The following is a 23,161-nucleotide window of genomic DNA, read 5'->3' as shown; positions in this document are numbered from 1 at the left end:
TCTCACGCCAGCTCACCCCTCCACCACCTTGTCCACAGCCAAGAATGGAGTAGAATGCTATGCCACTATATACTGAAGCTACGTGGATGCCCAATGCAGTGTCCACAGGTCCAGCCTCAGTGCACCCTGAGCTACGGCCCCTTAGAAAGGCACCTCCCCCACAGCCTCCACGCCAAGCAAGGAGCATCAGTGTTGTGTCTTGGTTGCTTTGTTCTTTTTACAAACGATAGATATGTAGAGTTGATAACTCAGGATTTCCAGGCAATAACCAGGTTGTTAACACTACCTTACAAATTAAAAAAAAAAAAAAATGCTATGAACATCTTTAAATGCCTTGTCACACCTACAGCAAAGCGCACAGAGTGAGGAGACTATGAGAGCCTTTTGTTTTAAAAATGTTTGGAAATATGTACAACTTTGATACAGGTTCTGTGTGCTCCAGACACCCATGGCCATTGCAGGTAAACCACAATTTCTAGAGCACTTTGAGACCACAATATGATCATGATCCAATTGGGTAATTAAACTTAACAAGGGCAAAAGACAGGCTTGGGTAAGAAGTGTGTCCACCAAGGCGCTCCCTACTCTAAGGTATTCACAAGGAGACAGAGGGACAGTTTTTTTTATTCATCCTCCTCCTCCTCCACTTCCTCCTCATCATCTCATCTTCCTCTTCCACATTTTTCCAGGCAACTTTGGCAGGCCCCTTGGCACCATCAAACGTCCCTTTAGGCTTAATGATCTGGGACATCCTTCTCATATTTCTCCTTCAGCTTCTCTGCCTTGTTGATGCACAGGTGCTTGTCGCTGTCACTTAAGTTACACCACATTGCACCCAGCTGCTTTGCCACATCTCAGATGAAGATGCCAGGGTAGATACCTTTGATCTTGTGGCAGAATTTTGAGCAGAACAGGAAGAATCCAGACGGTGGCCTTTGGGGGAATTAGGCTTTTTGGGGGGCATTCTTCTTCTTGTCTCCCTTAGAGGGTCCATAAGCCTTCATTTCCCAATCACAGTGCACTTTATCTGGCTTTGCCATTTCATCAGATTGAGACTTCTCTTTCCCAGATATGATCTTCCACCTCTTAGCACTTTTTGGAAAATTCTGCAAAATTGACAGGGACCTCAGGGTTTTTGTTGTTGTTGTTCTTTTGTTCTTTTCTGCATGTCTGCACAAAGAAGGCATAAGCAGATCTCTTGCCCTTTGGTTTCTTGGGATAACCTTAGCCATGTTGACTGTATTGTGTGCTAATCTCAGGAATGTTTGTACCCAGTGTGGACCTGCTGCAGGGTCTTTTCCTGCTCTGAGCCCCACAGAAGGCTGAAAGCCTTCCTTATCACACTGGAAATGAGATATCCCATGGAATATGATGCCTCCAAAACACGAAGAGATTACTAGGCATTGGGTTTTTCTTCTTAGTGGTAGTAAGTTTGAGATGCAGTAATGTGAATTATTTTGGAAGGGATATGCTAGAATGCCCTTGACTAGGGATCAAGCATTTTCTACATAGGGCCAGAAAGTAAATATTGTAGGCCTTGTGGGTCAAATAATCTCTGTTGTGATCACTGAACTCTGCCATCATAGCATGAAAGCAGTCATAAACAGCACATAAACAAATGGGCATGGCTGTGTTCTAATAAAATTGTATTTACCAAAACAGGTGGTGGGACAGATTTTGTCCTAGACCATAAAACTCCTAAAAACTTCACCCATAGGTGAGCCCCTGGTGGGTCTCCTTACTGTCAACAGAGAATCAACATCACTTAATATTCCAGTCCAATTAATGGTTATCATTCCAGTCCAATTAATTGGTCCCATGGCTACAAGGGACCAACATAATGTTCTGTGGAATATCCAGATGGTCCAAGTCATAAATGGCAAGAGAGGTAATGTAGTCCTGGGGCAAAACCATAACTATATACAACAATCCACCCCATGTGAATAGAAACTGCTTCTTTTCCTCCTTGAATTGATAGCCTGCTGGGTTTTATCCCTCAGGGTCCAGTCCCATGTATAACCCTCTGGCTCTGTATACACTGACCGAGTCTGCCACTCGTTTGGCCTGCAGTCCCTTTCCTCCCTTAGCAGGCCTAGCAAGTCTCTGGCTGGCTTGCCATATGACTTGATTCTATTTATAGGTCTGGTGGCAGGGAGGGGAAGTGGCGATAGATGCCAAGGGGGCATGAGTTTCCTTGCCAGGCAGAAGTCACCGCATTGAAGTCACTGCATTGTCTCCAAACAAACAGGAGAAGTGCTAGCTTTTAACAGGGGGAAATAGGCCACATATGCAGGCCTAGTGAACTCAGAGAAATCTGAGGATTTAAGATTTCAGGTGCATCATTTAGGACCCTAACTTTGGTGTGGCAGACCTGTCAGCACTGAAAAAATGCAGTCTTTCTTGGAGCTCTGCTTTCTTAATCAAGTCCTGGGCCCAATCCTAACTTTTTCTGCCATCTGGCTGTAGAGTCTCTTTATGCCATGGAGTCCTTCTTGCTTTCACACTTTGCCTCATATTGGTTGTTATTCATTCTCGGCTTTTCATTGTCTCTTAGTATATTAATGGTCCCCAGCAACACCCATCCAGATTCCATTATCCTTACATTATTTTCCCCAAATCTCTCAAGCATTTGAAATATTGCCCCTGCCAGTATAGTCCCTTCCTCTAGTATCCTGTCCCAATTCATCTCCGGTAAAATTTTAACAATTGCGAAACTACAACATTCCAGGGACTCATTGCCAGCTGGCCAGTGGGTGATCCAGCTCTTTAAAAATCCCACTTTAAAGTCCCCTCCCTGTAACTATTCCTGGTATCACAGATTGTCTTGCCTATTTGTGTTGAAACACATAGTGAGACCTTGAGATTTTCATGCAGGAGGTTGAGTAAGGCGTGCTCTCTGGAACAATGCCTGTGAGCAGTGAGGGAAGCAGGATTAGCAGGGGAAGAATTTGAACTGTGATGCAGTTGCAACAGAGGCCTCAGCCAGTCAGGAGCTCTGAAGCAGGAATGCTTCTGGAGGCTTGCTCAAACTCAGGACTTTGTATCTCCTACATGGATTAGCACCGGATATGAGCTGCTCCCAGGAACTGGGTGTAAGCTTGGGTGAGACAGTGTCCTGCAGCCAAGGACAATTCCCACAGCGGGACCCAACTCTGAGCCATCAGAGGCCAACACTTCTGGTACCTGAGTGCTTTGGTCCCAAGGGAGATCTGGATGGGTTATACACCATAGCATCTTGAATAGGAGTTTTACCACCCCTTCTGTGTCCATGAAGGAAACTTACTACACACTGAAGATAGCAGAGCAAAGGATGGCATGAGCCTGAGTCTTTGGTGCATCACTGAGTTATCAGATCAATCCTGGGATAACCTCTCTCTAGCCTTTTTAAGTTGAATAAGATGGCCTTTCAGTTTGAGACACTCTTAAGGTATTCAGCTGCTTGCAACCAAAAGCATTCTAACCCACATGTGCACTGATGCTCAGTTATTCTGAAATATTATTTCCATTTCACAATTAGAGAATTAAAGTTTAGGGTAACTTGCCCATGATCATACAGCTAGAAATTGGTGGAGCCCAATCTAAAATGTCACCCTATCTAGATCCAAATTCCATGCTCTTTAACCTTAAAAAAAAAAAAAAACCTATGTCAAAAAAGGGGTTCCCTCATAGCTCAGGGGTTAAGGATCTGGCATTGTCACTGATGTGGCTATGATAATAACTGTGGTGTGGGTTTGATCCCTGGCCTGGGAACTTACGCATGCCCTGGGCTTGCCCCCCTCAAAAAAATCTACATGATCAAACTGGGAAGGGAGATGTGACATCCCCAGATCTGAAAAGAATAGCAGCCTATATGTAGCTAAAGATCCAATATGGGTCAGGAGAGCTACCCTCAAGAAGCTCACTGTTCCCTGGGTGGTGACGTGAAAACCCTATGTCCACATCTTATTACCAGGACTGTAAATGTCTCATGTGGAAAAAAGGTCTTTGTAGTCATCATTAAGGATCTGGAGATGATGAGATCACCTGGAGCTATTCCTGTGGGCCCTAAATCCAATGACAAATGTCCTTATAAGCCTCATACAGCAGAGACAGACAGACAGACAGAAGAGGGAGAGCTTGAGATGATGCACCCACAAGCCAAGGAAATCTGAAGGTACCCAAAGATGAAAGAGGAAGGGCAGAATCTCCTCTAGCGCCTTTAAAGAGCACAACTCTGCCAATACTCTGATTTTGGACTTCCTGGACTCCAGAACAATGAGGGAATAAATTTCTATTGTTATACACCACTGATTTTGTGTTACTTTGTTATAGCAGCTTCAGGGAACTGACATACCCGGGATCCTTTTTTTTTTTCCTTTTCCTTTTTTGGCTCTCTGTGGCATATGGAGTTCCTGGGCCAGGGATCAGAGCCGCCAAGTCACAATGGCAACCTATACCACTGCTGCAACAACACAGAATCCTTGACCCACTGTGCTGGACCAGGTATCGAATCTGCATCCCAGAACTGCAAAGACACCACTGATCCGTTGTGCAACAGCAGGAACTGCCCAGGATCCCTTACAGTCTAAGTACACTTATTTCCCTTTCTCATAAAAAGGTCATCAGTATGACTTTCTTTTATATTTGATTGGATATATTGGTTATGTGGTAAATTTCTAATGGAATCCTTTATAGCATAAGAATAGAGTGTGTGTGAACTGCTTCCTAAGATGTTGAGCATCTGTAGAGATGTGAATGTATACTTTCCTGGGAAGAAAGTCCATAGTCATTATATTTAGGGTCTTCATAGGATCCAAAAAACTTGAAGAATTTGAGAAAGAGTTGAGCAAATGGAAGAATGAGAAATATTTGAGCTCTAAGAGAAGAACAAAGATTGTGAAAAAAAAAATGAAGAGATAAAGTTTCTAATATTTGGAAGCAGGAAGAACCCAGTGTGTCTGGTTAGGAGACTGGAAATTCACGTGTTTAGAAATAAGCTTTGGTTTCCTCATGCAGGAAGTAGGAAAGTGAGGAAGAAGAAGTTAAAAGTTTTACAAAGGAGACTCTAAAAATGCCAAGCCCAGACAGCCCCAAGTCTGAAGGAAAGGGAATGAATGCTTTTTCTGGAGAGAGAGCTGGAGATGAGAGAGAAGTTTAGGTTTCTGTAGTTACATCTTGTAGGTGATCGAAAAAGAAATATTCCGTTTTGGTGACAAAGTAAAATGGTGTCTCAAGAGTTATTTCTATTATACTGAGGAGCAAAAAGGGACAAAAAGCAGGTTACGAAAAGTAAAGAACTTAAGTCTGACTGCAAAAATGAAAGGAACAGGACATTTTCTGAGCCTGTCTCTATGAAAAGTTATCAAGAGTGAGAGGATTTGGAACAAGTCTTCGCCAGAATCTTGGCTGCCAAGACCACAAGCCCCACATGACAGCTGCTACATGGACTGGGTACCATGTAGACTGCCTCCCAGGTAGCAAATGGGCCAGAATCCCTTTCGTACTCCCTATGCAAGTATTCGAGGGGTTGGGGTAAAAACAGGGAGATAAAGAGGGAAAGATGCCATGAAAGCAGCTTTGCTCCTGAGAAAATTATTTGGAATACTGTCCATGTGACCTTCCATAACAAAATTACAGTGTCTTGATACTAATTACTGCACAGGTGTTTACAGTTCAGGCCAGCCTGCTCCTCTGCCAGTGCAGAAAGGTGCAGGTGAAACAGGAAGTCTGGTTTTCAGCATATAGTTTACAGTTCCAAACACAAGAAAACATCTCTTGGGCTGCACCCCACAGGCCTGCAAGCCTTGTAGTTGCCCAGGCTCGAGAGTAAAGAGACAGTGACAGAAACATCAATGGCTTATTGGCTAGGAGATCATTGCATGGCCAAAGGAAAGAGTCCTGGAGCGACACCCCACTGGGTCCGGCAGACGGCAGGCAGGACATGGCAATAATCTTCACTCCCATTTATGGGGGAAATGACATCAGGTTGGCTCCTTAGTTACCAGGGAAACCAGCAGCTGGGGCAGGGGGCAAGCATGTAAGCAGTTACTGATTAAGCCCTACGATTAAGAGGAATGGATAGTCATGTGAGGGGGGCAGGGCTTGGTTGAGCAGGAGATGAACAGAGAACACGAGAACGGCCATCTTGAGTGGCCTGACCCGACCGACCACGCCTATATACCCTGCATGACCCTGACAATCTTAGTCCACCCCTCTTCTGTGGCATCCCTGGAGCAGATGTGCAGAGGAGCACTGCAACCACATACAACAAATGCAATCTAGACACCAACAGCTAAAGAGTAACAAAAGGAAGCCAGGCACTTATCGTGCCAGTTTTCCATGGACATCCAGAGGACAACAAAGGCACCTCACTACCCACCCAGCAATCAGACTTGTTTTGCAGTGAGGGCGCTTACTTGTTTTGTCCAGTTGGAACACACGGCTCCTCCATTCAGACTAGGGAGGTGATGTAAGATGTTTAACAGGCACAACGCATGGAAGATCGTGACGGTTAAGTAAAAGATGGGAAGTAATGGCTTTCAGAGGTAATACCACCCCTGCCTATGATTTGTGTCCTGGCCTGCAGGACCACACCACCTGCCTACCCTCAGTGCCCACAGCCTGTGCTGAATACTAGAAGGGCAGTGTAACAACAGACCACAGGGTTAATTAATTACCTTAGTAGGCTTGGGTGGGGTTGGTAGAAGACAGGTGAAATCTCCAAGTCACTTTCTAATCCTATTCCCCTCAAGGAGGCAAACCCAAAGCACGGAGAACTCACCTGCCAGTCCCAGGACCATTTGATAACGTGTTCCCCTGGGGGTAGATCCCGCGACCCAGGCAAAAGCGGGTTATTGTCCTGACTGGTAGGCAACAGTCCTTCCTTAGTGGCGGACAGTTGAACTCAGATGGTGTGGACTGGGTACCTCTGGGTTACCATGGTGTAGGCACCAGGACGATTGCTCCTGGGATGTGTCCGCATGTTGAGAATCTCAGCTATTGAAGTATCCCATTCATTCTTTGATTAGCCCATCAGCAGTGGGACTGTAAGTCAGGTGGAGGTGCCAGTGTATGTCATTTTTACTGGCCTGTCCCTGAACTCTATGGCTAGTAAAGTAGGTTCCTTGATCACTGTTGATACCCATAGGCATCCTGTATGTTGTGCTGGGCTGTCCTGACCCTGAGCTGTGGTCTTCTGCATTACCAGACGACTTGGATAGCCTTCTTAATGTCTTCTACTTGTTATGAGGCACTGTAGGCCACAGATAGCTGGTGTTCTCTCACACTACATTATTGCTCTGCTTCTTCCATAACTGGGACCAGAGGCCCAAGAGTACTCTGGTATCTTGCTGTTACCAAAGGCCCCAACCAACACTTCAGGTAATTGGCCATGTTCAAGTCACAAGCCTGTCCCTGAGTTCATATCCCTAAAGCCTGTATCAATAGTTCATTGTTTAAGGGTGGTGGGTTGGGGGTGTGCTTGGCTTACCCAACCAGGTAACACCCAAGTAGTTGATAATATAGGTCCTTGCATTTTGTCTTGTATTCCCCGGCCATCCCCATGTGGTCAGATGAGGCATGAGCACACGGGCACTACTTTTAAACTGGAAAGAGACTCTGAGGTTAGTGGAATACCGTCAATATAATGGAAGAGACAGGCTTCTCTCAAGGTAGTCAGCTGACACAGGGCTCCACATTGCTAGTGGACAGCCACCTTGGGGCTACCCCTCAACTCTCCATCCCCTGTCCTTATTTCCTGATATCTCAGAGCTCACAGGAGTTTCCTTGGCCTCCTGGCTGGCTCACCAATTGTTGGGCTGCACCCTGCAGGCTTGTAAGTCTTGTTGTTGCCCAGCCTGGAGACAGTGATGCAAGACATTGATGGCTTATTGGATAGGGGATCTCACACATCTAAAATAAAGGGTCCTTGAGCTGCACCCCCACTGTGCCCAACAGACAGCAGGCAAGACATAGCAACAAACTTTGCTACTGGGGGAGAAAGTTTGCTCCCATTTATAGGGGGAATTAACATCAGGTTGGCTTATCAGTTACCAGGGAAACCAGCAGCTGGGGCAGGGGGCAAGTACATAGGCAATTATTGATTAAGCCCTATAATTAAGAGGATTGGATAGTCATATGAGTAAGGCAGGGCCTGCTCAAGCAGATGAACAGAGACCAAGAGAATAGCCATCTTGAGTGGCCTGACCCTCCAACATTCTTCACAGACAGGAATATGGTCCTTGAAATTTTCACAGGCTACAGACTTTCCTGCCATACACTTGGGATATAACATCCAATAGCTCATTTACAACTTGTTACAATAAATGTTTTAAGAGCTCAGGAAAAGCAAAATGCATATAAGATAAACCACAATTTCTAAATTCTGCTCTTCTCCTCTGAAACAAATAGTGTTTCTAAGATTTACATCACCAAAAGAATATCAAGTAAAAAGGACCTAATTAAGTTTTTTGTTTTTCTTGTTTGCTTTTTTTTTTTAAGGAAAAATCATGTTAAAAGCTAAATTTCTCTTTGTACAGAATTATCAAATCAGCAGAGGAATAAAATGTGCCAGCCATTTGGCCATGCAAGTTACATGATGTAGAAGCACATTCTGGAACACGAGTATCTAATATAGCACAAAACTATCCTTATCACTGTCCTTCATCCTTCTTATCTCATGTTCTCTGCAAGCAGGCAGCAGCTGGTGAATAGCCTGTAGTACCTTCCTGGCTTTGCTGCCCTCAAAACTCACATCTCACCCACAAAATACAATGATGACCTTTCACTTAGGTCTAATAATAAATAAAAAGAAGGCAGGGTATTTCACTAAACAAACACATACAGGAGTCTCTGCTGTGGCACAGTGGGTTAAGAACTTGACTGCAGCAGCTCAGGTTGCTGTGGAGACTCGGGTTTGGTCCCCAGTCGGGTGCAGTGAGTTAAAGGATCTGGCGTTGCCACAGTTGCAGCTTAGATTCAATCCCCCAGCCCTGGGAACCTCCATATGTTGTGGGTGCAGTCATTAACCTCCCTCCCCCCACATACAGAAATTTCTGTGTGTTAGGCATAAATACCACCATAGCTCTTTACAAACATTAATCCATTTAATCCTGAAAAAATCCTATGAGGTAGGTTCTATTTTCACCTCCACTTTACAGAGCTAGTAAGAGATGGGGCCAGGATTTAATGACTCTCTGCAAACATAGCACCATGCCACCTTAAGTAGCAGTATTATAAAGGTGAATGCAGAATTATCAAATAATACTAAGCACTCATAGGTAAGCATTTATAAAAGATGGAGAGAAAAATTTAAATAAATGGAGGGGGAGTTCAGTGGAATAGTGGCTCAGGAAATGAATCTGACTAGCATCCATGAGGACACAGGTTCAATCCCTGGCCTAGATCAGTGGGTTAAGGATCCAGCATTGCCAAGAGCTGTGGTGTAGGTCACAGGCATGGCTTGAATCCTGTGTTGCTGTGGCTCTGGAGTAAGCCAGTGGCTGCAGCTCCGATTTGACCCCTAGTCTGGGAAACTCCTTATGCCTGCAGGTGGAGCCCTAAAAAGACAATCAATCAATCAATCAAATAGAGTTTTTAAGGGGCAGAATGTTATCTAGAATGTTCATGTAGACAAGTTTTCATCATGGGTTTCTAAAACTATGATTTTTGAAGCTTTATGGTTTATATTTAACAATAGTGCTGATATAGTCACCACTCAAATCTGCATACATCTTTAAATCATCAATCATATTTATTTCTCTGATAATAAAAGTAATAAATGCTCGTACCTGGAAGATACAGAAAATCAAATGACAAAAAATAAAAATTACTCAACATACCACCATTCAGAAATCATCATTGCTGACATTTTCATAGATAGAGTCTTTGGTTTTCCTCCTATATGTGTATTTATCCATCTGAGCATTGACTTACCATTTATTAAATGTGGCTCTTTGTGCCAAAATGATGCATTATTCAAAGAAAAACAATTTACACTTTATTTTCAGTGCCTCAATGTGTACTCAATATTCTTTAAGGGTTGTAAAAGTCATAAAACAAATACGTTACCATTATAAAAAGTACTTTTAGAGTAGAAATAAACTCCCAATGCTACATATGCTAGAGCATTCTCAAGAACTCAAGCATTCAATCTAATTTAAGTCATAACTATGATATTTCTCAAAATGTGATTTTATCATTACATTTTTCTGCATTACCAAGGAGCAAGTTTTAGTAGCAGTAGGATGAAAACAATGCTGCTTTCTTCAACTTGTGCACAAATTAACTGATATCATACCTCCACTGATTTATGAGTATCTTCTTAATGAATGGATTATAAAGCTTCTCTAAGATAGGATGGTACAGGACCACTAAAATGAAGTACTGGTTTATGATTATTCTAATACTGCTCAGCATTTGTGAGGTAAACTGTACTCACAAAGCAGGTTATAATTACTCATCACAGACACTTTGCTGAGCTAGGTATAGGAGAATTCTTTCATGTGGGAGGAAAATGAACACTACAAATCAACATACTAGGTTGACAATTTGCATGGCTACACACTGATTCCCAGCATCACAAGTGGCTTAAGGAATGCCTCAACTGAGCACGGACTTCCACTGGGGGCCATAACATCACAGCCTTGAAGTCAGCTTCCTCTTGACTGTACCAGTAATCCTGCCATATGGATTGTCTAAAGGTAGCAAGACCTGTAGAAAAACCACACAGTAACTTCAGAGGCATTGAAATGAACCTCTCCTTTTTGCTACAAACCAACATTAAATCAACAACAAAATCAACTTGCTAAAGAAAAAAAAATGTATAGGCCCTACAGTAGTTATTTCGAGCAAGGTAATAACTTTATATCTTTGGCAATAGTTGAGAGATGAAGTGATTTTCCAGCAAATTAACTTTTTTTGAAAAAATTTAATCATTGGGATATGTTTCTCAAATGCATTATGTATTAAACAGACAGTAGTGAACATAATTTGACCTTTTCTTGATGATTCTCTTTGAACATCAATCTCTGTCCAGTGCTGCAATACTGCCCTGCCCTCAGGAACACTTGAGGTCCTCAAGGCTCTTAGCCCAATGCAAAATGGCTCCAGAGAGCTGTGCATTTACCATTCTTCTGTTTCCCCCCCTTGTCATTTGTCACTTCTCTGATGTTTCAGTGTGCCCTGATTCCCTACTTCTCATCTGTTGCCCTCACTCTGTACACACCTGCTGAGTGAGGGCCTGAGAGTGGCTCCAGCCATCCCCAAAGTGCAGACACAGACATGGGGACAGCCTGTTCAGCCACTGAGGTGCCATTTGTGTGGAGCCCTGGCCCAAAGGAACTCAGGCCTTCTTGTCTCCAGGTCTCTGCTGGGCTCTAGAAGGAAGTTTCAAGTATGATGGCTTAGAGCAAAAAACACCATGACCTCAGTCTACTGGTACATCTTTGATCTAGGACAAGAGCAGGCCTAAGGTATCAGGGGCATCGGGAGACCCTCCTCTCTCTATCAGGGGTCCTGAGCTAATAGGCACTGCTCTAGTCAGGACACTTGACCCTTTGTCTGTTTGGGGCCCATTTGTTTCACCTCTGTTGAACATGGCCAGGTCCTTTTACTGCCCTTTGGGAAGGGATCATTCAAAAAAGTCTTTATATTATAATTAATGGTCTACTGGGAATCAAAAATCCTTCCTTCCTCTGAAGTAAGCAGTGCTGCCCTCCTTTCAGATAAATGGACAATGAGTGGGCTTAAGATTGTCCTCCTCAGAGTTCCCATTGTAGTGCAGCAGAAACAAATCCGACAAGTATCCACGAAGATGCAGGTTCAATCCCTGGCCTCACTCAGTGGGTTAAGGATCCAGCACTGCTGTGAGCTGTGGTGTAGGTCACAGACATGGCTCAGATCCTAGATCCTGAATTGCTGTGGCTGTGGTGTAGGTTGGCAGCTAGAGCTCCTACTGGACCCCTAGCCTGGGAACTTCCATATGCTGCAGATGTGGCCCTAAAAAGCGGGGAAAAAAAAAAAAAAAAAAGATTGCCTTCCTCTGTAGCACAGGGCCCTGGACTAGCTACAACAGGCATTAAAGCATAACCTTAGTTAGCCAGTGCTGCTCCTCAGCCTCCACACACAGCTGTATAGAGTCTGATGGAGCCATCAACAAATTTGCAGAACAGAAACAAGGTACCTGGCCAGAGGTGTGTGACTCAAAAGGCTCCTGTGTTAGCAAGCCCAGAAGGCAGGACCATCTGGACACCCTTCACTGGCCTTTGTCCACCAAAGGATATGATTCTATGATGGCAGAGCCATAGTAATAGATGGCCCCTTCCTATCTCACTCCCCTACACACTAAAAGCAGCCAAAAAATGGTGGTGATTTTTTTTTTAACCATTCTAGAAGCTTGTGGGAGGATGGATCAAGTAGAGGAATCCTGCCATTGTGGGCAGGACAGTTCTGATCCCCCAGGATTGACCACAACAGGCTAGCTGTTGGGCCTTCAGGCTGTCTAGTAAGACATATTGAGTTTCTTTAACCTTCTGCCTTGGCTAAAAACAAGTCAGGGTAAGTGATTTTTCCAAGGCAAAGTTTCCTTTCAAAAAATGAACTTCCTCATCTTGCCTTCTGTAATTGCAACTGGAAACACAAATATCTTCATTTTTGTGTGTATACTGTGTGCTCCTTAAAATGACTACTTAAAAGTTAGGGATGCTAGAAGAAAATGAAAATAGAACCTTTTTTCTCTTCATCACCTCATGATGGAGGAATAATGAAGCTGTAACCTTTTGTAGCATTTTTCAGAGAAGCAGAACTCAGAGCTGTTTCTTTGGGCACATTCTGTTCTTTCTTTGTCTTGTGTTCTCCGCAACATCCAACCCTCCTCTCTAAGTATTCATGCACTTCTAGGACTCTCCAGCCTCAGATATCGAAAGGCCAGAGTCTAAGAGGGCTCTCAACAGTGGCAGCTCTAAATATTCCAAAAGTCACAGCTGTTAAGAGTTGTGGTAGGTGACATTATCATCCCAAGTTTATTTTTAAAGAGGGTAAGGGAGGCGGAGGGAGATGTGCTTTAAATACTTCTAAAGGTCTCTTACCTCTTCCTTGTTGATCAGTCCCATTTTGGACATGTCTATGTTTAAGTAGTGAATATTTGGCAGGCTGATTTCCATATCTTCTATCTGGAATCCACAACAACATGTATCACATTGGGCAAATAAATCTGTCTGTCACCCCACTTCTGTCTCTGAGATGTACCCTGGGATTTCCCTACTGCTTGACACTGTTATCTCCTGCTAGTACTGCTGTTAAATGATGGACCCAACACCTTGGGTCAGAAACCTAGGCGACCTTTAGCATCCAACTGGCCTCCTGGTGCTGGCTCGTCAACCTCTCCAAATTCCCCCTCAGTCCATTCCCTCCTCGCCAGGCCTGTCCCTATGATTTGCAAACCAAACATAATTGGAGTGCCCTATACCAGATATTTAAACATTTAAAAGTTATGAATCAAGCAAAAATACTTTCAAGTGAAATATGTTCTATCTCTCTAACTTGACAAACATTTCTTCACAACAAGGCCAGGATCTAATTTAAAATTCTCTGACTTCTTGTAGCGTTATGCCAGGGCATGGCAGCATAGGAAGAGCCAGGCCCCAGACCCTGCCAATCCCATCTCCTCTCTTGAACTCACATGGGTGGACACTCCAGCTTTCGCATCAAGTCCAATTCATACCTCCAGCAAACATCTGCCCCTCTGCTCTCTCTCAGGCTTAGGGGTACACTGATGGCATGATCTGCCCTTCAGGGAATCAATCTGGGGAAGAGGCTTGCATAGGTTCTGGAAGTAATCTCAGGGTTATTTGGGCAGGAAATTCTGGGATGCAAATATCCAGAGAATGGTCTAGAAGGGGAATCTTGAGCTCCTGAAGTGTTTGTTGCCTTGGGCCCACTGACCCCTCCTCCAGTGGAGAGAAGCATAGCTAGAGGAAGGCCTGAAGCGGGCCTCTGGGCCATAAGAGGAGCCCTCTTGCCCAGGTCTCTGGATGGCACACTTCTTTTCCACCCCATCATGGCCTTAATCCAGGCCCTCTTTGCCAGTTTTCGGCAACAGCCTGCTGACAGGTCTCCTCGTCCATGGCCCATACACCTTTCAGAGTCATCTTTTTAGAGTGCAAATCTGAAAATGCCACACATTGCTTAGACCTTTCGGTGGCTCCTATGAGTCTTCATGATAAAATACAGACCCTATAAAGAAGGCCACAAATGTCCTCCTGATCTGTTTCCCCCCTCATCTCTGGGCACATGGAAAGACTTTCACTCCTAGAACTTCATACATGGCAGACCTACGACAATAAAATTTCCATGCTGACTCCCTATCTCCATACCTACCCCCTCCCTCACCCTTGAGTATGAATTCAGATAACCCCTACTTGTCCCTTAAGACTCAACTCAAATACCTTTCCCTCCAGAAAGCCTGGCTGGTCCTAACCCCTATACTGGAGGTAGGTGCCTTCCTCTGAGTTTCCATAATATTCTCTTCTCTACTAAATTGTTAGTTTACTTATTTCCTTCTTTCACTGAATGATGAACACTTTGAGGGTAGAGGCCATATCTAATTTATTTCTTATTTCCTCATATTAACCATTCAATAATATCAAATGGATGGAAGGATGAAATCTTTCTGTGTCTATCTTTCATTCTCTGACTCTCCTGAAACACAGACCCTTGAGATGAAGACCTCTCTTTCAAGGCATTCAAGTATCCTAAATATGAGACTGAAATTGTGGCAAGTTAAAGAGACTCAGAATTTTCAACAAAACTAAAGAACTATAGCAGTGGCCTGTGTTTTCCGGTTGGACAGATTTTTCCATTTTTTCCCCTTCTCACTTGCTATAACAAGCTTTTGAGCAATGACGGATGTCATTTTTCTTGTGTCTTCCGCTTTCTGATTTTAACTCTCAACCCTTTCTCAGAGCTGAGGGGAGGCACAAGTTCTCTCTGTGCCTGGAATGACAAGTAACAAACATACCTCAGGAACCTGGCCCAGGGTGAGCACCTGGATGTCATAGAGTGTCTTCTGGACAGAGGGCGAGTACTCGCCTTTGTCATAGGGCCCAGCAAATTTCTGCAGGACAATGCTCCTAACAGTGTCCCTAAAACACAAAAAAGGAGAACTGAGGGCTCTCACAGGGCAGTGTTCTGGGAATGCAGTATGAAGTCAGGAAGCAGTGACCTGTCTGCCCCCCAGAAAACAATTTGATTGCTAGTTTTAGAGGGTATTAATATCTTGTAACACCAAAAAGGAAAAAAAATCCTCACTATCCATCACCCCCCTGCCCCCCCCACCCCATTCAACAGACATATGGAGCATAACTAGGCACCATAATCTGGCACCAGGGCCCAGTGGGCGTTACAAGGTAAGTTTCCCCCATGTTTGAAGAATACATGAAGAGGACCACCTAGTACTCTAACCTCCCTACTGCTCAGCTGGGCCAGTTCCATAAATTGCTGCAATTCCAGGGGTTTTACTGTGCCAGGCTCTGTGCTCAGTATTTTATGTGATTACTTCATTAAATTCTCTCAATGTACCTGCCACAGGTGCTATTATTTATCCCCAAGTTAGAGACGAGGATTCTCAGCTTAAAAGTTAAATGATCCACTCCAAGTCCCTCTCTTTAGTGGGAGGCCTAACTGGTACCCTGAATGGCTCAATTTCATGCTCTTTTCAACATGAATACACCAGACTGCTGCCCATAGGGAACACTTGAAAATGGGTGGAAAAAAGATCGAGATGAGTTTCTCTTCAAGCATTTCCAACCTATCACATAATAAAAGAAGCAGAGAAAAACTCTACCAGTGGAAGAAGCTACCAGGGGGGAGATTCCAGCTCATCACAGGGTAGAAATTTCTAACAATTAGAGCTTCAGCAAAGGAATGAAATAGTTGGTCAAAAAGCAAACTCTGGGAATTCAAAGCTTGTCAAGGATGTTAAAAGTAATCACTGCTTGTCAAGGATGTTAAAGTAAGAGTCATAGTTTTAAAGCATTTATCATTTATTAAGTACTTCTCTAACTGTCATCTCTTGTTGAGTTTAGCCTAGGGTGGCCAACTGCCCCAGTTTGCCTGGGACCAGGGGGGTTCCTGGAACATGGGCCTTGCAATGTTTAAACTGGGAAAGCCCTTGGCAGACTGGGATGAGTCGGTTTGCCTGGTTTAGCTCTCTCTGCATCTGCTGTGAAGTAGCAAAGCCAAATACCATTATCCTCATTTGATCCACTGGTTCTTAAGGGGTGGTCCCCGGTCCAGCAGCATGAGTATCACCTGGGAGTTTGTTAGAAATCCAAGTTCTCATGCCCCATTCCAAGCCACAGAGTCAGAGCCTCTGGGGGTGAGCTAAGGGAACTGCAGTAGAACAAACCTTCCAGGTGACTCTGATATACAAGCATGTTTGAGTATTACTGTTTCAGTCAATTAAAAAGCAGAGGGTCAGGGAATTCAGGTAATCCAATCAAGGTCATTGTAGCATCTGAGATACAAGTGCAGATTTACCAATTCAAAGAGCAAGCAGTGTTCTTTCTGTTATCCATCAGAAAGGACTTATTCTGGGAAGGCTGGAAGACCCCATGAGCTCTGGGCTCCTGGGAAAAAGGGCAGACACTACTGGCACCAGAGCCAGGCCCTAGCACTCATTCATACCATACCAGGTGGCCTCAAAGTCCACATCTCTGCCCTGGTGGTAGCGCCATTTGCAGTACACTTGGGTGGCAAAGCACCGGTCCTTCACCTCAGGGAGGGTGGTGAACTGGTCCTTGATGAATCCTTCAAAGCCAGACTGGGTTGTTTTCAAGACTTTTAGGTCTTTGATTCCAGAATGAATGACTGGAGGTCCTGTTTTCAGTCAAAAGGTAAGAGGGAAGGAGGTCATAAAGGAAACAGTGGCTTCTTCCTGCCTAGCCCTGAGCATGCTGGTCATTAAAACACGGCACACTGTTTGCTCAAAAAGCTCCATCACTGCTCATGTTTTCTGTTTCCCCGTCTTCTCTGAAGTCCAAGTGGTGAAGATGGTGTGCATTTCCCCTCTACCTAATTCCACAACTCCCTGCCTTTCTCCTACCCTAGGAAAACTGAGGGTCAGAAATGAAACCTCCATGCTGTGTTGAAGTCCACTGGAACAAATGCCTTTTCTCAATTATGTGTAGGAGTGTCTTCTAAGCCAAACTACCTTCCACATTTTGAGCTCCATCTCATTCGGCAGGCAATCACACTGGAATGAGTTAATAATGCACTCCTCAAAAACAGTTCCTATGTCCACCGCTGTGATGCCCTTTACTAGGGGTAGTCCTCGTGTGGATTGTCTACACTGCTGATGGCTTCGATCACCACCAGACCCTCAGTTCTCTTATGTTTGTGAACTCAGCAAAACCAGACAGTTTCATAGATGGGTAATAGCGGAGGCCTGGATGAGCCTAAATGGAGACTGGGAAGATGAGGCCAGTGACCCATGAGGTATAGATTGCCTACGTGGATACCCGAAAAGGATCCGTGTTTTGGTTGAACTAAGAAGGGGCACATTGGATCATGAGGGCCTGGGGGAGAGAGAGCAGTTCTGAAAACAATGGAGGAGAGGACATGGCTCCCCTGCAGTCTCTGACATCCCCCCATGAGGTGCACTGGGGAGGTGGAGGGGAGATGGGTGTAACCTGAAAGAGTTGCTTCCTTGTGCCAGGTGGTTCTGGCTCAGGGCCCAGGTGACAGGTGGAGTACAGAGTATGGGAGGGCAAGATTCTCTCTTTCTTTTTTTTATGTGGAACACACTGTAGCTCCAGCACTTTCTTTTTTTATGTGGAACACACTGTAGCTCTAGGACATGGCGCCAGGTAACACACTGGGAAGGCTAGGACACAAGGTCTGTGGAGAGCAGCCTTCTTTCCAAGGAGCAGTGGTGACTGGCAGAGCAAATTCTGGGCAGAGCCAATAAGGCAGCAATTGTACCAATGGGTGCAAACTTATCCTTGAGCCTCTGTGAAACAGCCCTCCAGGCTGGGAGAAAATGGAAGAGTTTGGCTGGGGAGTCACAGTAGCTTTGTAATGAGAGAGCTACAAGGCCAGGGAAATTTGGGAATTAACATCACCATAGCCTTAGTTTTATGTAGAGGCTGGTAAGAACAGGATACTCAAGGGGAATTGGGTACAAACCCCCAATAGTATAGTCAAGACAGGATGATTAAGGCCACCTCTTTTCAGTCCTGAAATTAGACCAGACTAATATATATCCTTTTTAACCTGCTTAATCTTCAAAAGGCAGATTGAAGGCATCAGACTTCACTATGTTGTACACAATCTTAGTTGGAGAACACGAATGTAACCCACAGATAGTAGAGGCAAACTATTGTATTTGGAATGGATAAGCAATGAGATTCTGCTGTGTAGCCCAAGGAACTATATCTAATCACCTGTGATGGAACATGATGGAAGATAATGTGAAAAAAAAAGAATGTTTACATATATGTGTGTGTGTGTGTGTACACATATATATGTGTAACTGGGTCAACTTGCTATACAGCAGAAACTGACAGAACATTGTAAATCAACTATAATAAAATTTAAAAAAAGAATGTAACCCACAATCCTCAACTAAAATCCAAGGCAGATCTTAATAATCCAATGGTTTACATCACTGGTGTGGTTTCAATTGCTGTGGTTAATTTAAGAGCTGTGGAGTTTCAGAAGTAGGTAAATAATGACTATGCCTTGATATTTTCCCAGCCACATGTGTATACCTACCAGAGACAGCAATGGCCATGGTTGTGGTAGATCTGCTGATTAAATATGTACTGATTAAATAAGGTGTTCTGGTCAGAGTGTTCTAGGGTAATGTGGTAAGAAAGAATAGGTATTTGTTTAACATTCTGAAGTTCTCTTTGGCAGCTCTATCCAAAGAAGGATCAAGAGAAAGTACCAGCAATGACTTAATGCCTTAAGTTGGCTGGGTTTATTAGCTTCTAAGTATATAAAGACATGATTCTGCAAAATCGGCATTTCTGCTACAGTGCAGAGCTCGTCCGAGTGAGTTTAAGTCTCAGACACAGGAGAACTGCAGAGCAATCGATAAATGTATGCTAAACGAGTGGGTGCAACACAATTAATTCACGTTAACAACTTAGCCTCACAACTTAGTCTCTTCCTTCTAGACACTTCCCCTCCATCAATCTTTATCATGTCCCTTCCTGATCAGCCTCCTCCCCTTAACTCTCGCAGTGGCAGGGGGAAGGGGGAGGGCATCAGCGCTGGCTGAGAGCGTCCTGACTGTCAGCACAGGTTCTGTACTGGGCTAGACTCTGGCAGATGTGGAGTTTGAACTCATCACCCATTATGAGATTTCATGCTTGTCTCCCCCCTTTTTAGATCACTCCCCATCCTCATGTTTTGTTCTTGCTTTTACTCTCTCTCTTCATTTCTGTACTAGATTAGGACTTTTCAAAAGATAAGGAAGTTGTCACCTCCATTCCACAATGTTACTTTAAGGGTTTTAGAGCATCCAGCAGGAAAAATAACATCTCCACTGGCTCAAAATGATGACTGAAGCATCACTTTTACAAATGGCCCCACGCGATGTGAAAACATTTTATTATTTAAAAATTCCCTATTGGAGTTCCTGTCGTGGCTCAGTGGTTAACGAATCCGACGAGGAACCATGAGGTTTCGGGTTCGATCCCTGGCCTCGCTCAGTGGGTTAAGGATCCATCATTGCCACGAGCTGTGGTGTAGGTCACAGATGCAGCTCAGATCCTGCATTGCTATGGCTATGGGGTAGGCTGGCAGCTACAGCTCCGATTAGACCCCTAGCCTGGGAACCTTCATATGCTGCTGGTGTGGCCCTAGAAAAGACAAAAAGACAAAAAAAAAAATTTCCTATTGAAATACAAAGACCCCTTAAAGGAGTGACTCCTTAAGACTTTATAAACTGCTATCATAATTTATTTCCAATAGTAATACCTTCCAGGAAAAAAAATCCTACAGATAAAAAACTTGGATTTGCAGTAAGATGCAGTTAGAACAAATAGTGGGAACATTTGAAGGGGGATAAAGAGAGGAAGAAGGAAACTAAAGGCAAACTTTATTTCTACTTTTCCTAAATAGCTGGCCTTGATCACCAGCATCCATGTAAGCCAACCAGACTTTGGCTCCTCCAATGGTCTCAACCATAAAAGGATTTCTGGACGCAGTATTGCATGTGGTTGAGTCCACAGTCTTGGGACTCAGATTCCTTGAATTCAATCTCAGTGTTCCCCATGTCTCTCCTCCCCTATTTATGAGAGAAAATTTCCCTGAGAAAGTTACTTAACCTCTCTCTACCCTGATGTGCTAGGAGATGAAAATTGTAACTATTTCCTAGAGTGGATAGATATCTAAGATAATACATAATAAAGGAATTCCCATTGTGGCTCAGAGGAAACAAATCTGATTGGCATCCATGAGGATGTAGGTTCAATCCCTGGGCTCCCTCAGTGGGATATGGATCTGGCATTGCCATGAACCGTGGTATGGGTCACAGACACAGCTCAGATCTAGTGTTGCTGTGGCTGTGGTGTAGGCCAGCGGCTACACCTCCGATTTGACCCCATCCTGGGAACCTCCATATGCCGGGGTTCCTAAAAAGAAAAAACAAAACAAAACAAACAAAACCCACAATAAAAAGGACTTAATAAAATTATGATTTTTGCATAATTGACTTTTTCTTACTGACTTCAACCACTTGTAAATATTTCCCATGTTTCACAAAGGCTCATTGGGTTTGGAAAACTACTTTGGACATGCCATCCCTATCCACCTCCAGACCTGAATGAGATTTACTGACCTTCAGGGACTGTCAGTCTCCTAGACAAATCTACTTTCTTGCTGAAATCTGGAAATGGAGAAAACAGCTGAATTTTCTAATGTCGTCTGGCCTCAGTTTCACACAGAATTAAACATCTCACGTTCTCAAAGACAATTCACTACTGCCACAGTTTAGGCAAAACACAAACTGTCTCCTCCACTGTGTTCATCATTCTATGCACAACAACAACAAAAATCTATTCTCTCTGAATGTGAAAAAATAAATTTTCTTGGCACACATTGGACACTCTGGATGAAATCTGGGAGCCTATTTTATCTTCTCCATTGGCAGTGCCCCAACTTCCTGAACAGTGGTAGGAACCTGAGGCTTTCAAATTCATGGACCCATCAACTGAATATACGATACCTCACACGCTCTAAAAAAAATCTACTTTAGACTAACAAGAAGTAATTCAACCAAAAAGACTGTCCTTTTCTAGGTTACTTCCCAGGAAACCATCTAATCAGCTAGCTCTTTTTTGCCTTTATGACATGGTTATTGAGTAATCCAAAAGGAAGATTTTACGTTTGCTAGAACATAATCTTTTCTAGCTTTTTGGGTCCTCCTACACACTTAACAGATTGTGGTTTATCTCTCAGAGAAGCATACATCCTACCCCTTTAGCTCTCTCAGGGAAAGAAATGCACTGCGAATTAACAGAAAATAAGCCTGATTCCTTACCTACGCATCAGGTGTCACAAAGCACAAAGCTTTACTGAGCCAAGAAAAAAATCCTGTCACAAAGAGGCTAATTGCTTCCACATTTAGCACCTCCAACAAGGACACAAATAGCTAAAAGGATATTTTAAAACTATATTAAATCATTCTAGTAGAAAACCTCACTTGTAAAGCGCTAGAAAAAAGTGAAGATCAATTAAATATCATTTGCTTTTGAGAGTCCTAGTGAAATCTCCCTCTGTGCAATTCTGGCTGGGAAGAGATGATGTCATCCATATGGCAGGGAGTTAACTGGGCTTTTGTACAACTAGGTGATGCTCAAGATGATTTTAAAAGATCTTGGGCTTGCCAGGAGCTTTTCTTTTGGAATAACTGAAGAGGGCTTTAGTGTTGATATCAAAAGCTCATAAGCAGCTGTTTTGGCAGTGGCTATCTCCGTCCTGAGTCTTTCCCTTTCCCTTCTCATTTATCTGTCTGCCCTGCTTGACACCTCTTAAATCTCTTCTCCTCCAGGATTTCAGCATCATCAACCCCTTCCTTACAACCATCCTCCTACCCCTACTAGTCTCCATGTCAACAGACTTTTTTTTCACCACTAGAAGATAGTATCTCTTCTTCAAAATCTCTCTCTTCCATTTCTCTATTTGGCTATGCTTCAATTGAATTTTTATAATGAGTGTCAGATTGGAATAAATTTAATGCTTAAAGAATTGTGAATTATAATTCAAATTATGTGTGTGTGTGTGTGTGTGTGTGTGTGTGTGTTGGGGGAATGTTCTGCTTAAGTCCAATTCCTTTAAATTACTGACTCAACCTTCCCAATGACTTCTAGGCTTGACTAAGCTTGTAGGTCACAAAGACACATGACCGAAAAAGTTTGGAAGATCAAGGTTCCCTATAACACCTACACCAGCAGCCTGTACCACACATGCAGGGCCAAGTTCTCCTCCTAGAGCTGGGGAAATCAAAACATAACAACAGCCCTCATCTCTTTGGTGAAAAAATTTCTCTCTCTCTCCCAGATTCTCTCATGGAACAAGCAGACCTGGAAACAGCTACAAGGATACTTAATGGTATAGCTTTAAAAGATATACTAGGAAAAAAATAGTGTAATGGGAGTTTTACAGTAATTCTCACGGCCTAAAATGGGTGCTTGAGATTCAGTAGAATTTCTTCTATAAATGTTTGTTCAATTGATAAGAATGAATCCAGTCCACAGGAGAAACCTAGTTACATATCCCGCTGGGGGAAGTTGCAAGCTGAATGTGTGATTAAGTACATGTATTTGAGAGGATAGAATTCTCATTGTTCTAGCCAGCCCCCACCAAAAGCCCTATTTACCTACTTAGAGGTTTGTAACAACTGCCTTCAGCATGTGAATTGGGGGTGTGTGTGTGTATAAGATAATGATTATTTTCTTCAGTTAAGCCTATGCAAGGGCATTTCTTATGACAATGATTGTATACGGACTCACCTCACAATATCTACAATTTTAGCTCTTAGATAATAAGCATGTTAAGAATTAAGTGTTGTTACAAAAAAAAAAAAAAGCATAGATCCCTACTTTCCACAGAGGGCTAGAGTATGAATGTCATCTTCACATAGACACCACAGGAAGATATGCTCAAGAACATGTGC

At 43.5% G+C, this 23,161-nt stretch overlaps 1 protein-coding gene and 1 pseudogene across 3 annotated transcripts in view; both read right to left on the bottom strand.

The window, feature by feature from the left end:
• Positions 1-502: 502 nt before the first annotated feature.
• LOC100620728 (high mobility group protein B3 pseudogene) lies at positions 503-1,250 on the bottom strand (annotated as a pseudogene).
• An 8,461-nt stretch (positions 1,251-9,711) lies between these two features.
• Positions 9,712-23,161, bottom strand: part of UOX (urate oxidase) — a 105,775-nt gene continuing 92,325 nt past the window's right edge. For 2 of the 3 annotated variants that reach the window (XM_084958672.1, XM_084958671.1), the window contains exons 8-11: positions 16,668-16,854; positions 14,996-15,119; positions 13,065-13,148; positions 9,712-10,689 (exon numbers count right to left, since the gene is read on the bottom strand). In XM_084958672.1, coding sequence (XP_084814798.1) covers positions 10,615-10,689; positions 13,065-13,148; positions 14,996-15,119; positions 16,668-16,854 — 470 coding nt within the window. In that variant the 3' untranslated portion in view covers positions 9,712-10,614. The remainder of the gene's footprint in view (positions 10,690-13,064; positions 13,149-14,995; positions 15,120-16,667; positions 16,855-23,161) is intronic. The other variant, NM_214270.1, reaches the window with a different exon arrangement.

This window comes from Sus scrofa, chromosome 6 (genome assembly GCF_054392235.1).
Source record: "Sus scrofa isolate SSC_HxYL_T2T_F1_AM1 chromosome 6, Sscrofa_HxYL_maternal_Yorkshire_Landrace_v2.0, whole genome shotgun sequence".
Taxonomy (NCBI): Eukaryota; Metazoa; Chordata; class Mammalia; order Artiodactyla; family Suidae; genus Sus; species Sus scrofa.
The sequence above is the reverse complement of the archived record's forward strand: the minus strand, read 5'-3'. Positions and strand labels throughout refer to the sequence as shown.